Source organism: Uncinocarpus reesii, genomic scaffold, assembly GCF_000003515.1.
Source record: "Uncinocarpus reesii 1704 scaffold_2 genomic scaffold, whole genome shotgun sequence".
Lineage (NCBI taxonomy): Eukaryota > Fungi > Ascomycota > Eurotiomycetes > Onygenales > Onygenaceae > Uncinocarpus > Uncinocarpus reesii.
The window spans coordinates 4,982,273-4,997,568 of record NW_003052499.1 but is presented as its reverse complement, the minus strand read 5'-3'; the positions used below and the strand labels follow the sequence as shown (position 1 = coordinate 4,997,568).

Genomic DNA, 15,296 nt, shown 5'->3' with positions numbered 1-15,296 from the left:
ACTGCGTGCGGGTGTGTGTGCACTGATCATGACGAACCCATGGCAGTAATGGCTGGACGAGTCCGTCTTCTCCTCCACCAGCCCGGGCCTTATTCCAATATATAACAGTGACTGGAGGGGCCGGCGGGCATTCAAGGTTGCTCCCTTCCTTGGAACGGCATCCTGAAGGTCCCCTGTGCGCCAGTCATCCAGCCCTGTGGCTGAGTTAACTGGATTAGTGAGTTATTCGTTAGTTACCAAGGCTGGTCACGGCATTTCAGCGCTTTTCTTTGGGGTTGTGCTGGAATTGGGGATAGACCTTTGGGGAACATTGCTCCCATACTCCATCACCGCCCCTTCTCTCTCGTCTGATCTCCTCGCCCCAGTCTCGCACCGGCTCCTGGCTGTGGATTGCAACAGCAGTGAAGCCGTGAATTAGTTAATTAGTTACAGGGCCAGTACAGAGTACGCTCAGGTCAGTGAACTGACTAATGAACTCTCGCGCACTAGCCACATCCATTCATCATCGGGTCGATTAGTCGGCGTCACAAATCAAACTATCATCTTGCCCGTTCAACTGTTCCATCACAAGCCCACGATCTCCCTTCTCACTCTCTCATTTCTTCGTTTCCCAATTTCTCTTCCGCCCGCTCCGTGCTGCACCGTGCCCGTTTTGGCCACCTGCTGCTCTCTTCCCAATCCCAGACACTAGCCGTATTGCGCTGTTTCATCGGGCTTGACCAATGTCCTCCCCATGTCCAGCTTCCCTTCCGCCCATGCTAATTCCTCTCCTGGAGCTCTGGTGACACCTGCGCCGTCTGCCCACGATGATTCGAGTGCGCGCAATCAATCCAATCAGGGCGACCAGGCTGCCTCGCACGCTCCCGGCCCCACGGGCTCCTCGCTCCCATCCCCTAAGCCTCCCTCTCCTCCCCGCTCCCCGACAATAAAACCTTCCCGGGCTTCCGTTTCTTCTTCTGTTGCCGTGAAACATCGTGCTGCTACAACTCCTGTAGAACAGGTCCGCACCTCCGCGTCCTCCTACCGCGCCCAGAGCCCCCAATTGTCCGAGAGAGACAGCATCTTCGCCACGCACTATCTGCCCTCGGACAGCGATGTGATCTCCCCAGCGCACGGCGTTGACGTTGTGGCCGACGGAAAGAGCGATCCTCGTCGTCCGTCTGCTCTCCGACATCAGCTTCCCGAGGAAGAGAGACCATGCCCGCCTAGAAAGGTGAAAAGCTTCCCAATCCGGCAGAATGTCAGCACTCTCTCCGCGTCACTCAATCCCGCGAGGAAGGACGTTTCCACCGCAAACGGTCGAGATATCTCCAGTTGCTCTTCGGCTCGTCCGATAACCCAGTACCGCAGCCCTCATCCGCCTACTCCTCCTGCTCCTACTCCTCTTTCTCGTGGCTCCCGCGTCTCCTTCGCAGAATCCTCCTCCTCACAACTTGCCGATCGCCGAAACGAGGCTGGTGGCAGTACGATGCTCATTTCAGAAGGCTTGTTCGCCTACGACGGTGGCAACTCAGCTTCTGTGCGCAAGTCGTTGCATGATTTCGGTCGTTCGGCCCACGATTCTCTGCCAGGCCACCGTCCAGACCGGAGCTCAAGCAAAACCGGATCTTCTCGCGTCGAAAAGTCCATCGAGGCCAACCTAACCAATGCCGAGCCTACCTCAAATGTTCGAAGTCGGAAATCGAGCCACTATTTAGGCCTGTTCAAAGAAAACACAACCGCCCCCGAGCGGAAGAAACGGGAAGATAAGCCTGCTGATCGCCAGGACCGACGACCTAGGAATGAATCGGATCGTTCACCCACCAAATCGACTCCACCTATTGAATTCCGCGTTCCGCCCTTTACCCTAGGGGATACATCCGTCACTAGACCCTCGAGCCCTGAACGTCGACCGCAGTTCAATTCTTTCCGATCTCAGCCGGAGGTCCCGCGAGCAAGAGCTCACCGCAAGGATCATATTCCCACAAAAGCTGTGAGTGACTCTTCTACCCAAGAGTGTATGGCACCTCCACTTGTACGTGTTCGTACCGATCTTCAAGTCGTTCCCCCTGAGGAATTGAAGGAAAGCCAAACTTGCCCGATTCTGCCACCCAAGTCCGCGCTATTTGAATCTTTGTCCTGCAGTGTCCCATCCTCCTCGCACAGTCGACAAATTGGGATTCAGTTTGGAGTAGACGGGACCGTGGACCATCCGGAGCCAGAAGAAGAGCAAAATCGCACACCGGACACGTCCGATGGCTACGAAGACGAAGATGAAGAAACGGAACGCATATCCTCTGCGCTATACTTTCCCCATCAGAGACCTCTCGATGAATCCTCCCCCTTGGAAAATGAATCCGGAGACGCCTTGCAGACTGAGCAAACTGTTGTCAGTGGTAGGGCTACTATACGCCAAGAACCATCTGGGGCCAAGCCTTCCAATCACGTCGACATCTCGTTGTTATCAAAGGATGACAACAGTATTCTCCATGGAGAGTTGCGACAGCCACCAGAGACTGCTATTAGCGACGACGACCGTTCGCTAGCTTCTATTTCGGAACTAGAAACCGAGTCTGCTTCAGAATTTGAGCCTATTTCTGCCGATGATAGCGCGCTATCAAGTAAGGAGGACGAATCGTCAGATGAAGCGGCGACAACTCCAACAACTTTGGGAACCAAGGGGCTTTCAACTCACCTTCGTAAACGCTCCCAGCATACACGACCTGCGCCGGCTCCTCTCGGTGCTGTTGAACTCAAACCGTATCGGCATCAAGTTGGCGGACATACCACAGTGTTCCGGTTCTCGCGACGAGCAGTGTGTAAACAGCTTAACAACCGTGAGAATCAATTTTATGAACGAATCGAACGACGCCATCCGGAGATGCTGATGTTCCTCGCGAAGTTCGTATACATTCCTTCATTGTTTTTGTTTCTGATTTGCATAGCTTTGATCTAAATTTATTATTGCCACCGGCAACGTCGCGTGTGTTTGGTTGCGAATACTAACCTACCTATAGGTATATCGGGGTGTTAAACGTTACGTTTTCCAAAGGGCCCAAGCGTAAGCAGACAGTTGAGGAGCTTGCGGGGAATGGTGTTGGAAAGATGCCAGAAAAGTCCACTCCTCCTACTGCTCAAGAGCATGACAAGAGGGATCACGGCAAACACACAAGCTCAAAGTCCCTCGGCGACCAACCAAGAATCTTCAGTCAACAACAAGTTACTGGCGTTATCCCCAAAGTGATCCTCGAAAATAACCGCCATATCATCCCAATGGACCTGTTCATGACCCCTCATTCTCCTACCAATGGCCGGGTGTTGCACCAAGTTAGGTCATCTGAGCCGATTGAAGCGAGCATCCCTTGCCCTTCTAGCAAGGCAATAAGCTGGGGTGCGACTACTGTCAATACTAAATTACAGGAGCAAGTATTGCGAGAAGTTTTTGCTCCGCCTGTTATCCATCGGCACCGTCGACACACCAAAGCGCCCTTACCAAAACTTCGATCACGGGCAACCCATCCCAAAGACCTTCATACAATAGACGGTTCGTCTAAGAAACATTCAGATTCTCGAGGAGATCGCGGCGAATCTCTCCCAGATTCATCATTATCGCGTCCATCAAGTGAAAAGCCCAGTCTATCATCCTCTGCATCCACCGTTGTTGGAGCGAACGGCCATCTTCTAGAGCTAACCAGGTCTGAGAGTTCACGTCCGCCAAGCCTACCGCGCGATACCCTTCAACGACGCCGTCGACATTCTGGGAGTGGCCTTGAGCGACAACGAAGTATGAGTACCAATCAGCCTGGAGATCTTCTCTACTTCGAGGATGACGGTTACGGGGGAGACAGGGAAGACGAAATCTTTAATATGGAATCTGATGAGACGCCCAAACTCTCTTCCAACGTTGCAGCCTTACATCTAAATCAAAACGGCGCTTCCAAACGCGAAAACAACCATGGGTCCACAAACGGTGATAATGAGGTGACTATGCCTGTTACTCTTGGAACAAACTCCGGTGAACCGATTCGTTTGCCCGTCAACCCGAAGGAGGCGCAAACAACACGAGACGAACGCGTTCAGTTCTTCTTGCTTCTGGAAGATCTCACTGCCGGTATGAATAAGCCTTGCGTTCTCGATTTAAAAATGGGCACCCGTCAGTACGGAATTGAAGCAGATGAAAAGAAGAGAAAATCCCAAAGACGTAAGTGCCAGACGACCACATCAGCGCAACTCGGAGTACGCCTTTGCGGAATGCAAGTATGGAATGTTAAGAAACAGGAATACTTGTTCGAGGATAAATATTTCGGTCGTGACCTCAAAGCAGGACGGGAGTTCCAGGACGCATTGACCCGGTTCTTGTACGACGGTGTCAGCTACAGCAGTGTGATGAAAAAGATTCCAGTTATTTTAAACCAGCTATCTCGACTCGAAAACATGATCCGTGGGCTTCCTGGATACCGATTTTATGCAAGCAGTTTGCTTATTCTTTATGATGGAGAGAAGGTGCCGTCTCCGGGCGATCCTCCTAAGATAAAAATTAATGTTCCACAACGAAACGGTGAAAAAGGCAAAGCTACCTTCGAGGAGTGCGATGATCACTCAGGGCTCCGATTAAAAATCGTTGATTTTGCAAACTGCGTAACAGGAGAAGATGGTATTCCAGCAGATACTCCATGCCCACCGCACCATCCGGACGATGTGGATCGCGGATATCTACGTGGGCTCCGTACTCTCCGGATGTATTTTCAGAGAATATTAAAAGAAATCAACCGTGAGGATTACGTGGAGCGAGGTGAAGGTGAAGCAATGGCTCTTGGACCACGAACTGCAGGCCGTCAGGGAGCTGCCAATGGCTATTGGGAAGATGGAGTCATTGACAGCGATCCCGGCGAAGTAAGCGTGTAGCCTAAGTCTGAAATGTCCGTTGTGCTGTCGATAATGTACAACCCGATGGACTTGAGACTGTGAGAAAGATCATTGCATCTTGGCTCTTCGCTGCTGCCGCGTGTTTTCTTTCTCTACTTTTTAATATTATTACCAGTGTTTGCTCCTGGCGCTCGGAATCTGTGTTCAAACCCCCCAAAAAAATGGAATGGAGTTGGCATTCACGGTCTAAAAGGGATCAAAAATTTCATAAAGCACGGGCTTTTAGAGGATTTGTCCGATTTCTTTTCCTTTCTCCCTTTTTTTTACGGTCAGGAACAAAGCAGTGAGAGGAGATATTGCAGCTTTCGATTGTTGCCAGCAGATACCCTTCTGCCGACCCCTTATTCCTTGAGAACCGGATTCTTTCAAATAACCCTTTTTTTTAATACCACACCGTTTCTATTCTAACCCTATGGGACTTGTTCGGTTTCGTTTTAATTCGAGGTTTAGCCTACGGAGTTTGTCTCTACCCTTCTTCCTTTTTTTTTTTCTCTTCGTCTTCCAGGGTGGCCTGCGGTCTATTGACCCGCTTGTAGGAGTTGTCTACCTGATTCTACTTGTCCGTTCCGTTTCCTCCTTTCTATCCCAGCCGTACTACTCCCCTGAATTGATTTTTACTTTACTGGGTTTCAAGTTCGCATTTTTTCCGGGGTTTCGTTCATTTGCATGCGGTTTTCATGTGGACACCTTTTTATCTTTCGTGTATGTTAATTTGCCTACTGATGGAGCACCCCAGGCCCATTACATACGTATTGGGCAGGCTCCATTTGTAGAGAATGGCTATGCAACAAAAAAAAAGAAAAAAAAATTGTATGAGTCAAATTGATCCTCTTCATTCTAATATGTAGGCAGTGCGTTGGTTTTCAACCAAGCACAACTGGACTGGGAATTAAGGAGAGTAAAGTCCTGGTATAGATACCGTTCTCATCAAGCGGTGGAAGAAACTTCCAATCGTCTAAACCCACCATCGCGGGCAACCTCCCTCTGGAGCACGCACATCTTCTTCTGGTCACCCAGAGGATCAGCGGACTCCTCATCCAGGGTCCAAGTCAAGAAGTCGTTCGTGTAATTTGGCACGAAAGCCTCGTCCAGGACCCCCAATCTCTTCCCGTACTTGGTAACCTTTTGCCAATCACGAGCGACATTCTTCAGGTCCTTGCTGAAATAGGCATAGGAACGTTCAAAGATCTTGCGGTTCACGGGCGTGGCCATGATGGGTTTCATGTCGATGTACTCCTCGTAAGCGGCACTTGGGTCGGCCAGGACATAGTCTGTCGCGCGTTTAACAGCCTTCATGAATTTTCGCACTTTGTCCGGGTTCTGCGAAATGAACTGCTCATTGCCGATGTAGAGAATCGAACAGAAGCAACAGCAGCCCAGCTCAGCAAGTTCGTCAATGCGAAGCATCTGGACATCGTCGCGCGGACGGCCCTGAGATGCAAGCCACTCCTCAAGTTCGACCATTTGCACGTTCTCGAGGCCGATACCGGCATCGATAGTGCCGTTGATGATGGCCTTGGTGACGTTCATGCCGCAACGAACCGCGGTATAGTCCGTGGCGGACATGCCGTAGTACTTGGTCAACTCATCAATTTGAATCTGTAGTCTATTATTAGCACGATAGCCGAGAATGATAACGGTGGCGAGGCCAACCTTGCCGAACTCTCCAACATATCCGATGCGTTTTCCCTTCAGGGAGCGGAAATCAGTCGTGATGCCGCTGTCCTTGAGATAAACAACTCCGGTAAACGGCTCATCGAGCAGCGAACCAATAGACAGAACCGGGAAGTCTCGAGCTTTGGCCTGTAAAAGAATTAACCTTGCCCATGCACCATTTTGGGATGCCCTGTACGCACAGCCAGTGTGTGGATCATGGCTTTGAAGCCCAAGTCGACCTTTCCGCTGCCAATGATTTCGGTGACATCAGAAGGGTCATTAGGCTCCAGGATGGCTACTTTAATTCCCTCTTCCTGGAAGTATCCTCTGGCCTGCGCAAGGTAAAGCGGAGCGTGGTACGGCGTAGCGTGCCTTGCATAAGAAAGTCATTACCAGATCATATAAGAAGAGCCGGTTGTAACGAAAAAAAGCCAAAGGGAAAAAAGCGATCGTAGTCTCCGTCATGACCTACCAGTTGGTCAGGAAAGTGATCTTATCCGTAGACATGTTTACGATCAGAGGCTACAGGCCAGGCCGATATACAGACTAGATTCAGTCAGCACCAGACAAAACGTATCCATGGATCCCATCAGCGCAGGAGACGCTGCGACGAAGTCCACAGAAACGAAAACAACGACGGGAAAGGGGGGTCCAAGCCGCGCATGTCCTTTCGCTAGAATTGTCTAGATCAAGTTCAGACAGTATAATCTCAGAACGGCTCTGATCCAGCCTCGATAGCCGCCTCAAGCACCCACAAGCATCCTCACAGATACAGGGGTACAATCGAGGCAGTATCGGAGACGTTCACAGAGCCGAACACCTGTCATGCGTGTGCAGTGACCTGGTTCATACTACAATACCTTGACCGTTTGTTGAATCCATGGCGAATGACAGCAGTCGAGAAATCATCGACCATCCCGCGCGGCTCCGGAGCATCGAGGTGTGTGAGTGCGTGTGTATCCTACCAGAGCGAGAGTCGATACGACTGTTTGGAGGACGTTGGGAGGCTGGAAAGCAGAATTTGGGAGCAACTTTGGTGATTCCGTGGGAAGCGAAAAAGAGGGAGAAAATCGTTTGACGGCGGGATTGTTGAGCCAATTTATAGTTGCGGCAGTCAATCCCTGGCGAACAAACTAATTTGCCCCGCAGTGACGTGCAAAGACAACAAGAAAACCTTTTGGTCAAAGAGAAGATGCTGCTTGACGGGCGGTGCGGTGCTGGGGAGATGCATCTGCCTGGCGACGGTGACGCTGGGATATCGTGACTCTTCCGTTGCTGCTGCTTCAAACCAAGGATGCTCGGTGTCGGTTGCCGTGATGCGGACTCTGGCGGCGGCTGCTGCCTCGCAACGGCCCTCAGGACTTTGGATTCTTTCTTGGGATCGTGTGCTTCGCTGCCTGAAGCTCTCCTTAATTCTCTCTCTTGTAGCCATGGTCAGCATCTGTGCTTCCATGGGTTGGATATCAAACGCCATGCTCTGAGAGCAACCTGACTGCAAGATGATGGCAACATCATCCCATCTCAAACGTATATAAACCTGTCCTCGACTCTGGGAATCTTTGCTCCCTCAAATCACGCTTCCTTTTCTCCTCTCCTACTTTTCCAGCCGGTCTCTCACCAAAAAAATGGAAACCTCTCCAAGCAGACCTGGCCCTGCTCCTCGCAGCCCACGGCGCTCCCACCGGAGGAACAGCCGTCACATCGGCAAGTCCCTCGCAAGAGGGCTCAGGCGGGCATTGTTTTGCCTGGTCAATCCATGCCTGGCCACATATCGCCTGATCGCTGGGTAAATCCTCCTTCCTTCCCTTACTCTTCACGCCATGCTCACAGCGATCTCTAGGCCGGTCTGGAACTGGTGGACACAAGACCACCAGGCAAGGCTTCCTTCAGAAGCCTCCCGAGTTGACCTGGTCCGTGAACAGCGGACACAGGATATGTCATGGCACATGGTTGCCATTCCACCCGCTGCGTCAGCAGATTACCTGCAATCCGTCCGGGTTTATTTCGCCTTAGCTCCAGCTCGTCGCGGCTGTACGAAGATGAGCCGCCTTGGGCAAATACGGCGACAAGGCGGGTAGGGGCGAACTCACTTGAGCGTCCTTGAGAATGTTGGTGAGCAACCCTACTAATAATCATCCTACCATTAAACAGGCTTGCAGATAATCTTCTTACAGGGAATAGGTTATATCTAAACCTTGGCAATGAAATGGGACAGAGATGCAATCAAAGTTGTTAGGTAGAGCGTCGTCACTGATGAATCAATTCAAATATAAGCCTTGAGAATTGAGTCCATCCAGAACAAGTTTTCCATATAGTCATTTGAAGCCATGCAGTAATGATAAAGTAAGAGACGCAGTCAAACATCAAGCCAGAGCCGAGTAGATAACAATGCCAAAGACAACGCCACTTAAAATGGAAAAGAACGCCTCCAAAGCTCCCTGCCGGCGAAACATCGACATATACCGAAAGCATCAGGCCAGTCATACACACACGATTAATAAATTTTTTGAAAAAAAAGGCAATCCGCAGTCAAGACATCTTTCGACCTCGCAGATCAAGAACAAACCAACCCTCACATCCGCTTTTTCAAACCCCCCAACTCCACAAGCCTTCTCCAAACCCAATCCTTTTTCAAACTCACAAACTCACTGCCATCATGACTCAAATCCAGGCCGTCCAACACCTTCAACCGACTCGAAGTAGCAGCATGGATCATCAACTCCACAACTCGCCTTCGCAGTCTCGTCTCTTCATTCAAGTGCACTAGATACCTTTCGTCTGCGGCGGAATTCGCCAGCGGGACCGTGTACGGGTCATCGATCTCGATCTCCACGTCTTCAGCTTCAGGTCGAACCAGCGATACGTGCTCCCCGACTTCTGCGCGGGCGATATCGGCACAGCCGCCGAGAGGAGCGAGAGCATTATCATCATCTTCGCCATGTTCAGTATTCCTGCTCTTGACGAGTTGATGCGCTTTTCGTTCATGGTGATATATGTCATTCGCCCCTCGCACCAATCTCCCATTCCCACATATGGGAGACGGATAAAATCCAAGAGTTAATGGGTTTCCTCTCAGGTCAACCCTGGCAATGCTCCCTTTCTTGCCACCGACATCTCTTAGGACCTGACATAGTCGACGGAGCCGAGAGATGCGGTTCCCGACTAGGAACAAACGGGAGAGTCTGAAGATCCCATCGAGCGATCCAACATCTGAAAGGGCGTTGAAATTAAGGTTCAAAGAGTTTAGGTTTGGGAACGTCTTTCCAAATGTCTGTGGAAGACTTTCTAGCCCGCACGACGCAAGGTCGAGTAGTTGAAGGGTTGGGACAGTGCAAGGCGGAGCAAGCAAATCGGGGGAGAGACTGTTGCACGACAAGAAAACCTTGCGAAGTGAAGCGTTGATGGATAAGTCGAGATCAACCATAGGCGGATAGAGACGATCTCCGTAGTCTTCAGAGGAAGAGTTCTGTTCGCGCATCGACAACGTATCCAGACACTGACATGCCTCAAGCCCAACGATCGTGCTTAGATGGTTGCAGTCGACGTAAAGTAGACGCAAGGCCGGAGAGATCGAGACGTCGAGGCTCTGAAGGTGATTGTGCGAAAGTTTAAGCGATTGCAAGTGTTGCAATCTCTCCAAGGCGGTAAAGGTTTTGAGCTCATTATATCGAAGATCCAGCGCCTCCAAAGCAGTAAGCGAATCGATACCTTCCACATTGGTAATCTTATTGCCGCTCAAGTCCAAATTGGCCAGACGGAACCTAGAGATGATTCATTAGGAGTGTAGTAAGAAGCTGGACAGCATTACTTACAGTTCAGCACGTCTAAAGTCAATGGAAGCTAGACGATTGTTCCTCGCTTTGAAGGTCAAGAGCCCGTCTAGGTTGAAGATGCCGTTGATACAGCTGAGCTTGTTATTATTGACTTTCAGACTTCTCAGATGAACCAACCCAGACAGCGAGTCCAGATTCTCAAGTTCGTTATTTGACACGTCGAGATACTGGAGGTTAGCTAAATGGCCCCAAGCTGTCAAATTCGATAAGCAGTTGTGCGAGATATTTAAACTGCGCAGACTTGTGGGAGCACCACCAAGTTGGCCGATACGGTTCTTTGATGCATCAAGCTCTTGAAGTCGAGAGCAATATTTATTGAGTTGCAGGAGTGTGATCAACCTCTTGTCCCGAAGAGTTAATCGTCTTAAATACTGCCAGTAGGCCTCATAAGGTTCCACGTCCGTAATATGCCTGACGAGCTCTTCAGCAGCCAAGGCAAACGTACCATGGACTTGTCGAAGAGATTTTGAATAGGTTCGTTCTGCAACATAGCTAAGCTCTAGTCTCATCGACTCGTCAATCTGGTTAACAGTAAAATCCGCCAAAGGGCTGAGATGAAAACTGTAACTCGTATCAAGGGGCGAATCCTGCGGGGCCAGTAGAGATAATTCATCTCCAGCTGGGAGAACAGAGAGTTCCTGGCCCAACCCGCTAAGTTCATTAAAGATATTTTCATCACATTCGTCGATGCGAGATACCGACCTTCCAGTTCGAAGCCCAGCCGGCAACGAATCTTGTACTAGATTCAACCCCAGAGCAGCCCTTCGACGTTTAATACTTTCAATAGATTCAGAGGAGCGGGGCTGCAGGTAATTCGGGGAAGATTCCGCCAAGTCCTTGGTCTGATGCTTGCCGCCTAGCTTGTTTTCATTTTCATGGTCAATGGGAGAAGCCAAAGGGGACGGTAGTGTTATTGTAACGGATCTTGCCTGTTTCCTATCGCCGTTGATCGGCGAGGGGATCGGCGATGGATAGCCATCGTGAAGCCGAGATTCATGCTCTGCCTCTCGCGTATGCTGTGAGATATCAGATTTTAACTGCGTTGCTAGAAGGGCGGATTGGCTTGTCAAATCAGTAGTGGCCCATGATGTCGCTCGTGTATCTGGCTGTGGTTCACTAGAGGTGAACTGCGTGGATTTGGACTGCACGCTGCTGGTGTCCAATGGAATGCCCGAGGCGTTATCTCGTGTTTGCGGTCGTGAATTACCGTCACTTGGAGACTGCTTCGGCTGTCCCTGATCCGTGGCGGAAACCGATTTGTTACCAAGTTCTAGGCCCTCTGCTTTCCCCTGGCAGCGTGGCGCATTGCGTATTGCGATCAATTCCCGTAGCTCGTCAACGCTGAGATCTGGTATATCACGGAAGGGATCGTCTTCGCTAAGAAGAGACGCCAAATTCTGATCATGGTTTGGGCGACCTTTGACCCACATGTGATGGGCACGATCGTATGTCATCGCCCCAACTCGCTCAGGGATCAAATGGGAAATCATGCGTGAAGAGATTATTCCCTTTGCTCTTGCGCTGCCCGTAGAACCCGTGGGGATACTCTCAGTTGATGTTGCAGTTCTCAGTTCCTCTTTCGATATACCCAAGTCATATGAGGAGAAAGTCGATTCCTGTCCAGTGCCTCGTTGCTCTGGGTGAAAACTATGAACCCCTTCATGTATTCGAACATTTGCTGGGCTGCTCTCTATTGCTGTTTCGGCATGGGGCCCAAGCGGCTTGGGCCCTCGTTGCCGGGATTTAAGCCGGAGGGACATGACTGAAGCCCCCATGAAAACATCTAATTCGTCACTATCTTCAAACCGTTTCAAATGGCTGATAATTCGCGGATCTGGCTCGTTCGGGTTTCTCTGCGCTGGTAAATCACCGACTTCACGGCTCGGCGGTCTTGAGAGCTGTTCCTGGGTGGACGCTTCACTAAATGCATCCCCTGGACTTTCTTCAGTTTTCGCCACATATTCTTCCAGGCCAGGTAATCCGTTCTTTGGCCCTCCACGGGTCCGTATGTGGTTCATTATTTTCGTGGCTTCATCAAGGAAGTCCTGAGTGGTGATCGACCCCCTCCTGGCTGCATTAGTAGCAGGGACATGTTTTATGATTTTAGGATAGGGCTCATGACTGCGGTCCGCCGCTAGTTTTGACGGAGATGGATGCAGCGAGGATTTGACGTTTATGCTTCGTTGCTGTGACAAAACTGAATTGCTAGATCGCTCCGGCTGAACTTCGTTTCGTGGCCTGGTGGCCCTGAACGATTCGTCTGGCTGCTGCGGGCTAACCAAGACTGAGCTAAATTCCGCTGACTCAATTATGGGTTCATGCCATGCTTTACTGGGTTGCGTTGCAGCCACCAAAGTCCGCCTTCTCTTGGGCGCTGAGTCTTTCGTTGGACTGTTTAGGACCCTCTTGTCGGCGTGCTTTGACGAGCGAAAAGCTGCTTCTTCATTCCGAGTGAGGTGACTCCCATGTTGTGACTGTACGGAATGACAGTGGGAAATATCAAGTTGGCTTTCCCTGAATTGCTCGTTTTCAAAGTTCGTATCGTCTTCACTGATTTCTGCTGACTCTAGTGCACAGGATGGACCTTCCTCAAGCGTGGCTTCAAATGTTTCTTCAAATTGGCTCATCCGCCGAAGGAGTTTATTGTTTGTGAAGGTATCGTGGTTCCCAAACAATTTCAGAGGGCTGCCTGACGATTTCATGTCGCTGGGCTGACTGTTTTCATATTGGGGGGAGATCTGCTTTTTGGGCGTAAAAGGAGGAGCAGCTCTACGGGGCGCTAGTTGACAGCTCTCCTGTCGGCCTCCGTTGGGCGAGTGATTTCGAATACGGCGAGCACCAGCCGAAGAAGGGAGTTGAGACGGGGTTAGTGACGGGTTCAGCCATCGGTTACGGCTAGTATTATCCTCTTGATAGCCTCCTCGCCGCACGTTTGCAAATCCAGCTGCGGAGGCAAATTCGTGTGTGCCCATAGACAGCCCTTCGGGTAAAGAGTGGCTAGTAATTTCAATGGAATCGTCCACGTCTGGGTATTCTCCAATTTGGTCTGCGTGCGGTTCACAGAGGCTATCACTCGCGCTTGAGGCTGGCCTGCGAAAATAGAGAGAATGACCGTCTTTGAATGCGACGGGTGTAGGTAGTGGTATTGGACTGATCGCTTCGTTCCTGGTTTCTTCGATACCACTAGCCGATCGGTCCCTGGGGCCATCGAGTGAGTTTCCCGCAGAACTAAGAGTCAGACGAGAGAAATCCTGCTTTAGCCATCCCATGTCCATGTCATCGATGCTAATCTGGCTTTCGCGCAGTAGTCGACTAAGATCTGCAGGCGAAACCTCAGACATTTGCTCCATCAAGGTGAGGTTGATGTTTTCTTTGTCCCAGGATCTTAGTAGTTTCAACTTTTGTGAGCCACCATCTGTTGACAGTGTTCCGACCTTGTATCTCTGGGAATTTCCAGATAGCCGAGACCTGAGCGACAATGAATTTCGTGCATGCTGCTCTATTTGTGCCGCCGGGTGTGAGCCAGAAGGTGGCGTAAACAGCTTCTGCAATCCAATCGGTCCAAACAAGTCAACACTCTCGCTCGAGGGTGCATCCCCTCGCAGGAGCCTCCGTTTCCATTCCGGCGTATTTCCATGTTGGTTTGATTTGTCTAGCCTAATGTTCATTGTAGAGGTGCTCTCCATCGGTGTGTTTGACGCTCGCTTCGACACTTGCGACAATGACGCGCGCGAGGAGGAACGGTTTCTGGTAGATTTGGTACATTGCGAAGCCGGGGACGAGAAGGGTGACGTGGGGGTCTTCAGATATGACGGCGCTTGCGACGCAGGAGACTGGGAGCGCTTGTTATTCAATCGACTAGGTTTTGGCTCAGCGGGAGGGTGTTGCGAGGTAGTGTTGATGGAGGACTTGGGCCGTTTCGGCAGTCTGGGAGAGGCGCTGAGAGCATGAGAAAAAGTAGAGAGACGGGAATTAGCTATCCAGTCGTCCGTGAGGCCTTCAAGCCATGGTTCTTGAGTTGCCATGGCCGCCTGGAATTGGGCGCGATGCAAGTGGGCGCAGCCGTCGTACGGCTTGAGATGGGGTTTAATTTACTGGCGCAGTGCAGTAGCACCCATCAAAACAAACAAGGGACTGTGCCACGTTGATAGTGATAACTAGCGGGATTTTAGATAAATAGTCAAGACCAAATGCCAGCAATCACCAAGGGCGCACGGCTAAGAATAACAAAAGCTGTTTGGGACGAGCTTCCACGGCGCTTGAGGTTCACCTGGGCGGTTTCATCATAACAAAGTTCCCGAATCAGTAAGCGCGGATCATTGATGTTCCGCCAGCCTTATCAGCCCCGTCACGTGAGCCCGCTTCTCGTTGTGAACTTGTTGATGAATAATCCAACAAGTTGATCGACGGCGATGGCAGCGCCAACGAGGCGAGACATCAAACGGAAGCCTGAAGCCGAAAGCTTGTCCTTCTGCCCTAATTTCCTGTTGCTTTGAAGTGTACTCCGTACTGGGTCCGGGAAGCGTGTCTACTCATCAAACGCCCAGGCTCTTCGGAGTATGGAGAGTGTGACAAAAGACATCGCGCCAGAGAGCCTGAACGCCTGTCGTCAAGTTGAGATCTGATGCTGGCCGAAATCGCTGCGCCAGGAGCTGCGATCAAGGCGGGCGGTGGTTTACCCGGCAACCGTCACGCGTAAAGTGGAACACGGGCCCCCGTGACTTCGCGCTTCGATCTGGCCCAGCGCTTCGACTTGTGCGTGCCTTGCCAGCAGCTCGCCAACCAACATAACCACCGGGTGATACATCCATCGCGAATCTTCATATTTTCTGCTGCTACATGCTCGTCTTGGACGAACTGTGGTTGCACATGCTGCTTGATCGCGGCGTTCTCGCAGCCAAC

General features: G+C 50.9%; 4 protein-coding genes across 4 annotated transcripts; 2 read left to right on the top strand and 2 right to left on the bottom strand.

Moving 5' to 3' along the window:
• Window positions 1–733: 733 nt before the first annotated feature.
• On the top strand, window positions 734–4,884 carry UREG_04657 (uncharacterized protein; the record flags this gene model as incomplete). The annotated part of the gene is made up of 3 exons (XM_002545094.1): window positions 734–2,794; window positions 2,882–2,901; window positions 2,997–4,884. The coding sequence occupies 3 exons, from the start codon at window positions 734–736 to the stop codon at window positions 4,882–4,884; spliced, it is 3,969 nt and encodes a 1,322-aa protein (XP_002545140.1).
• Window positions 4,885–5,832: 948 nt separating this feature from the next.
• UREG_04656 (pyrimidine precursor biosynthesis enzyme THI5) lies at window positions 5,833–7,068 on the bottom strand (the record flags this gene model as incomplete). Its single annotated transcript, XM_002545093.1, has 4 exons — window positions 5,833–6,504; window positions 6,559–6,708; window positions 6,762–6,933; window positions 7,034–7,068. 4 exons carry the CDS (start codon window positions 7,066–7,068, stop codon window positions 5,833–5,835), a joined length of 1,029 nt encoding a protein of 342 aa, XP_002545139.1.
• Window positions 7,069–8,186: 1,118 nt separating this feature from the next.
• Window positions 8,187–8,639, top strand: UREG_04655 (uncharacterized protein; the record flags this gene model as incomplete). The annotated part of the gene is made up of 2 exons (XM_002545092.1): window positions 8,187–8,347; window positions 8,402–8,639. The coding sequence occupies 2 exons, from the start codon at window positions 8,187–8,189 to the stop codon at window positions 8,637–8,639; spliced, it is 399 nt and encodes a 132-aa protein (XP_002545138.1).
• Window positions 8,640–9,133: 494 nt separating this feature from the next.
• UREG_04654 (uncharacterized protein) lies at window positions 9,134–14,419 on the bottom strand (the record flags this gene model as incomplete). Its single annotated transcript, XM_002545091.1, has 2 exons — window positions 9,134–10,322; window positions 10,374–14,419. 2 exons carry the CDS (start codon window positions 14,417–14,419, stop codon window positions 9,134–9,136), a joined length of 5,235 nt encoding a protein of 1,744 aa, XP_002545137.1.
• Between the last annotated feature and the right edge of the window lie 877 nt (window positions 14,420–15,296).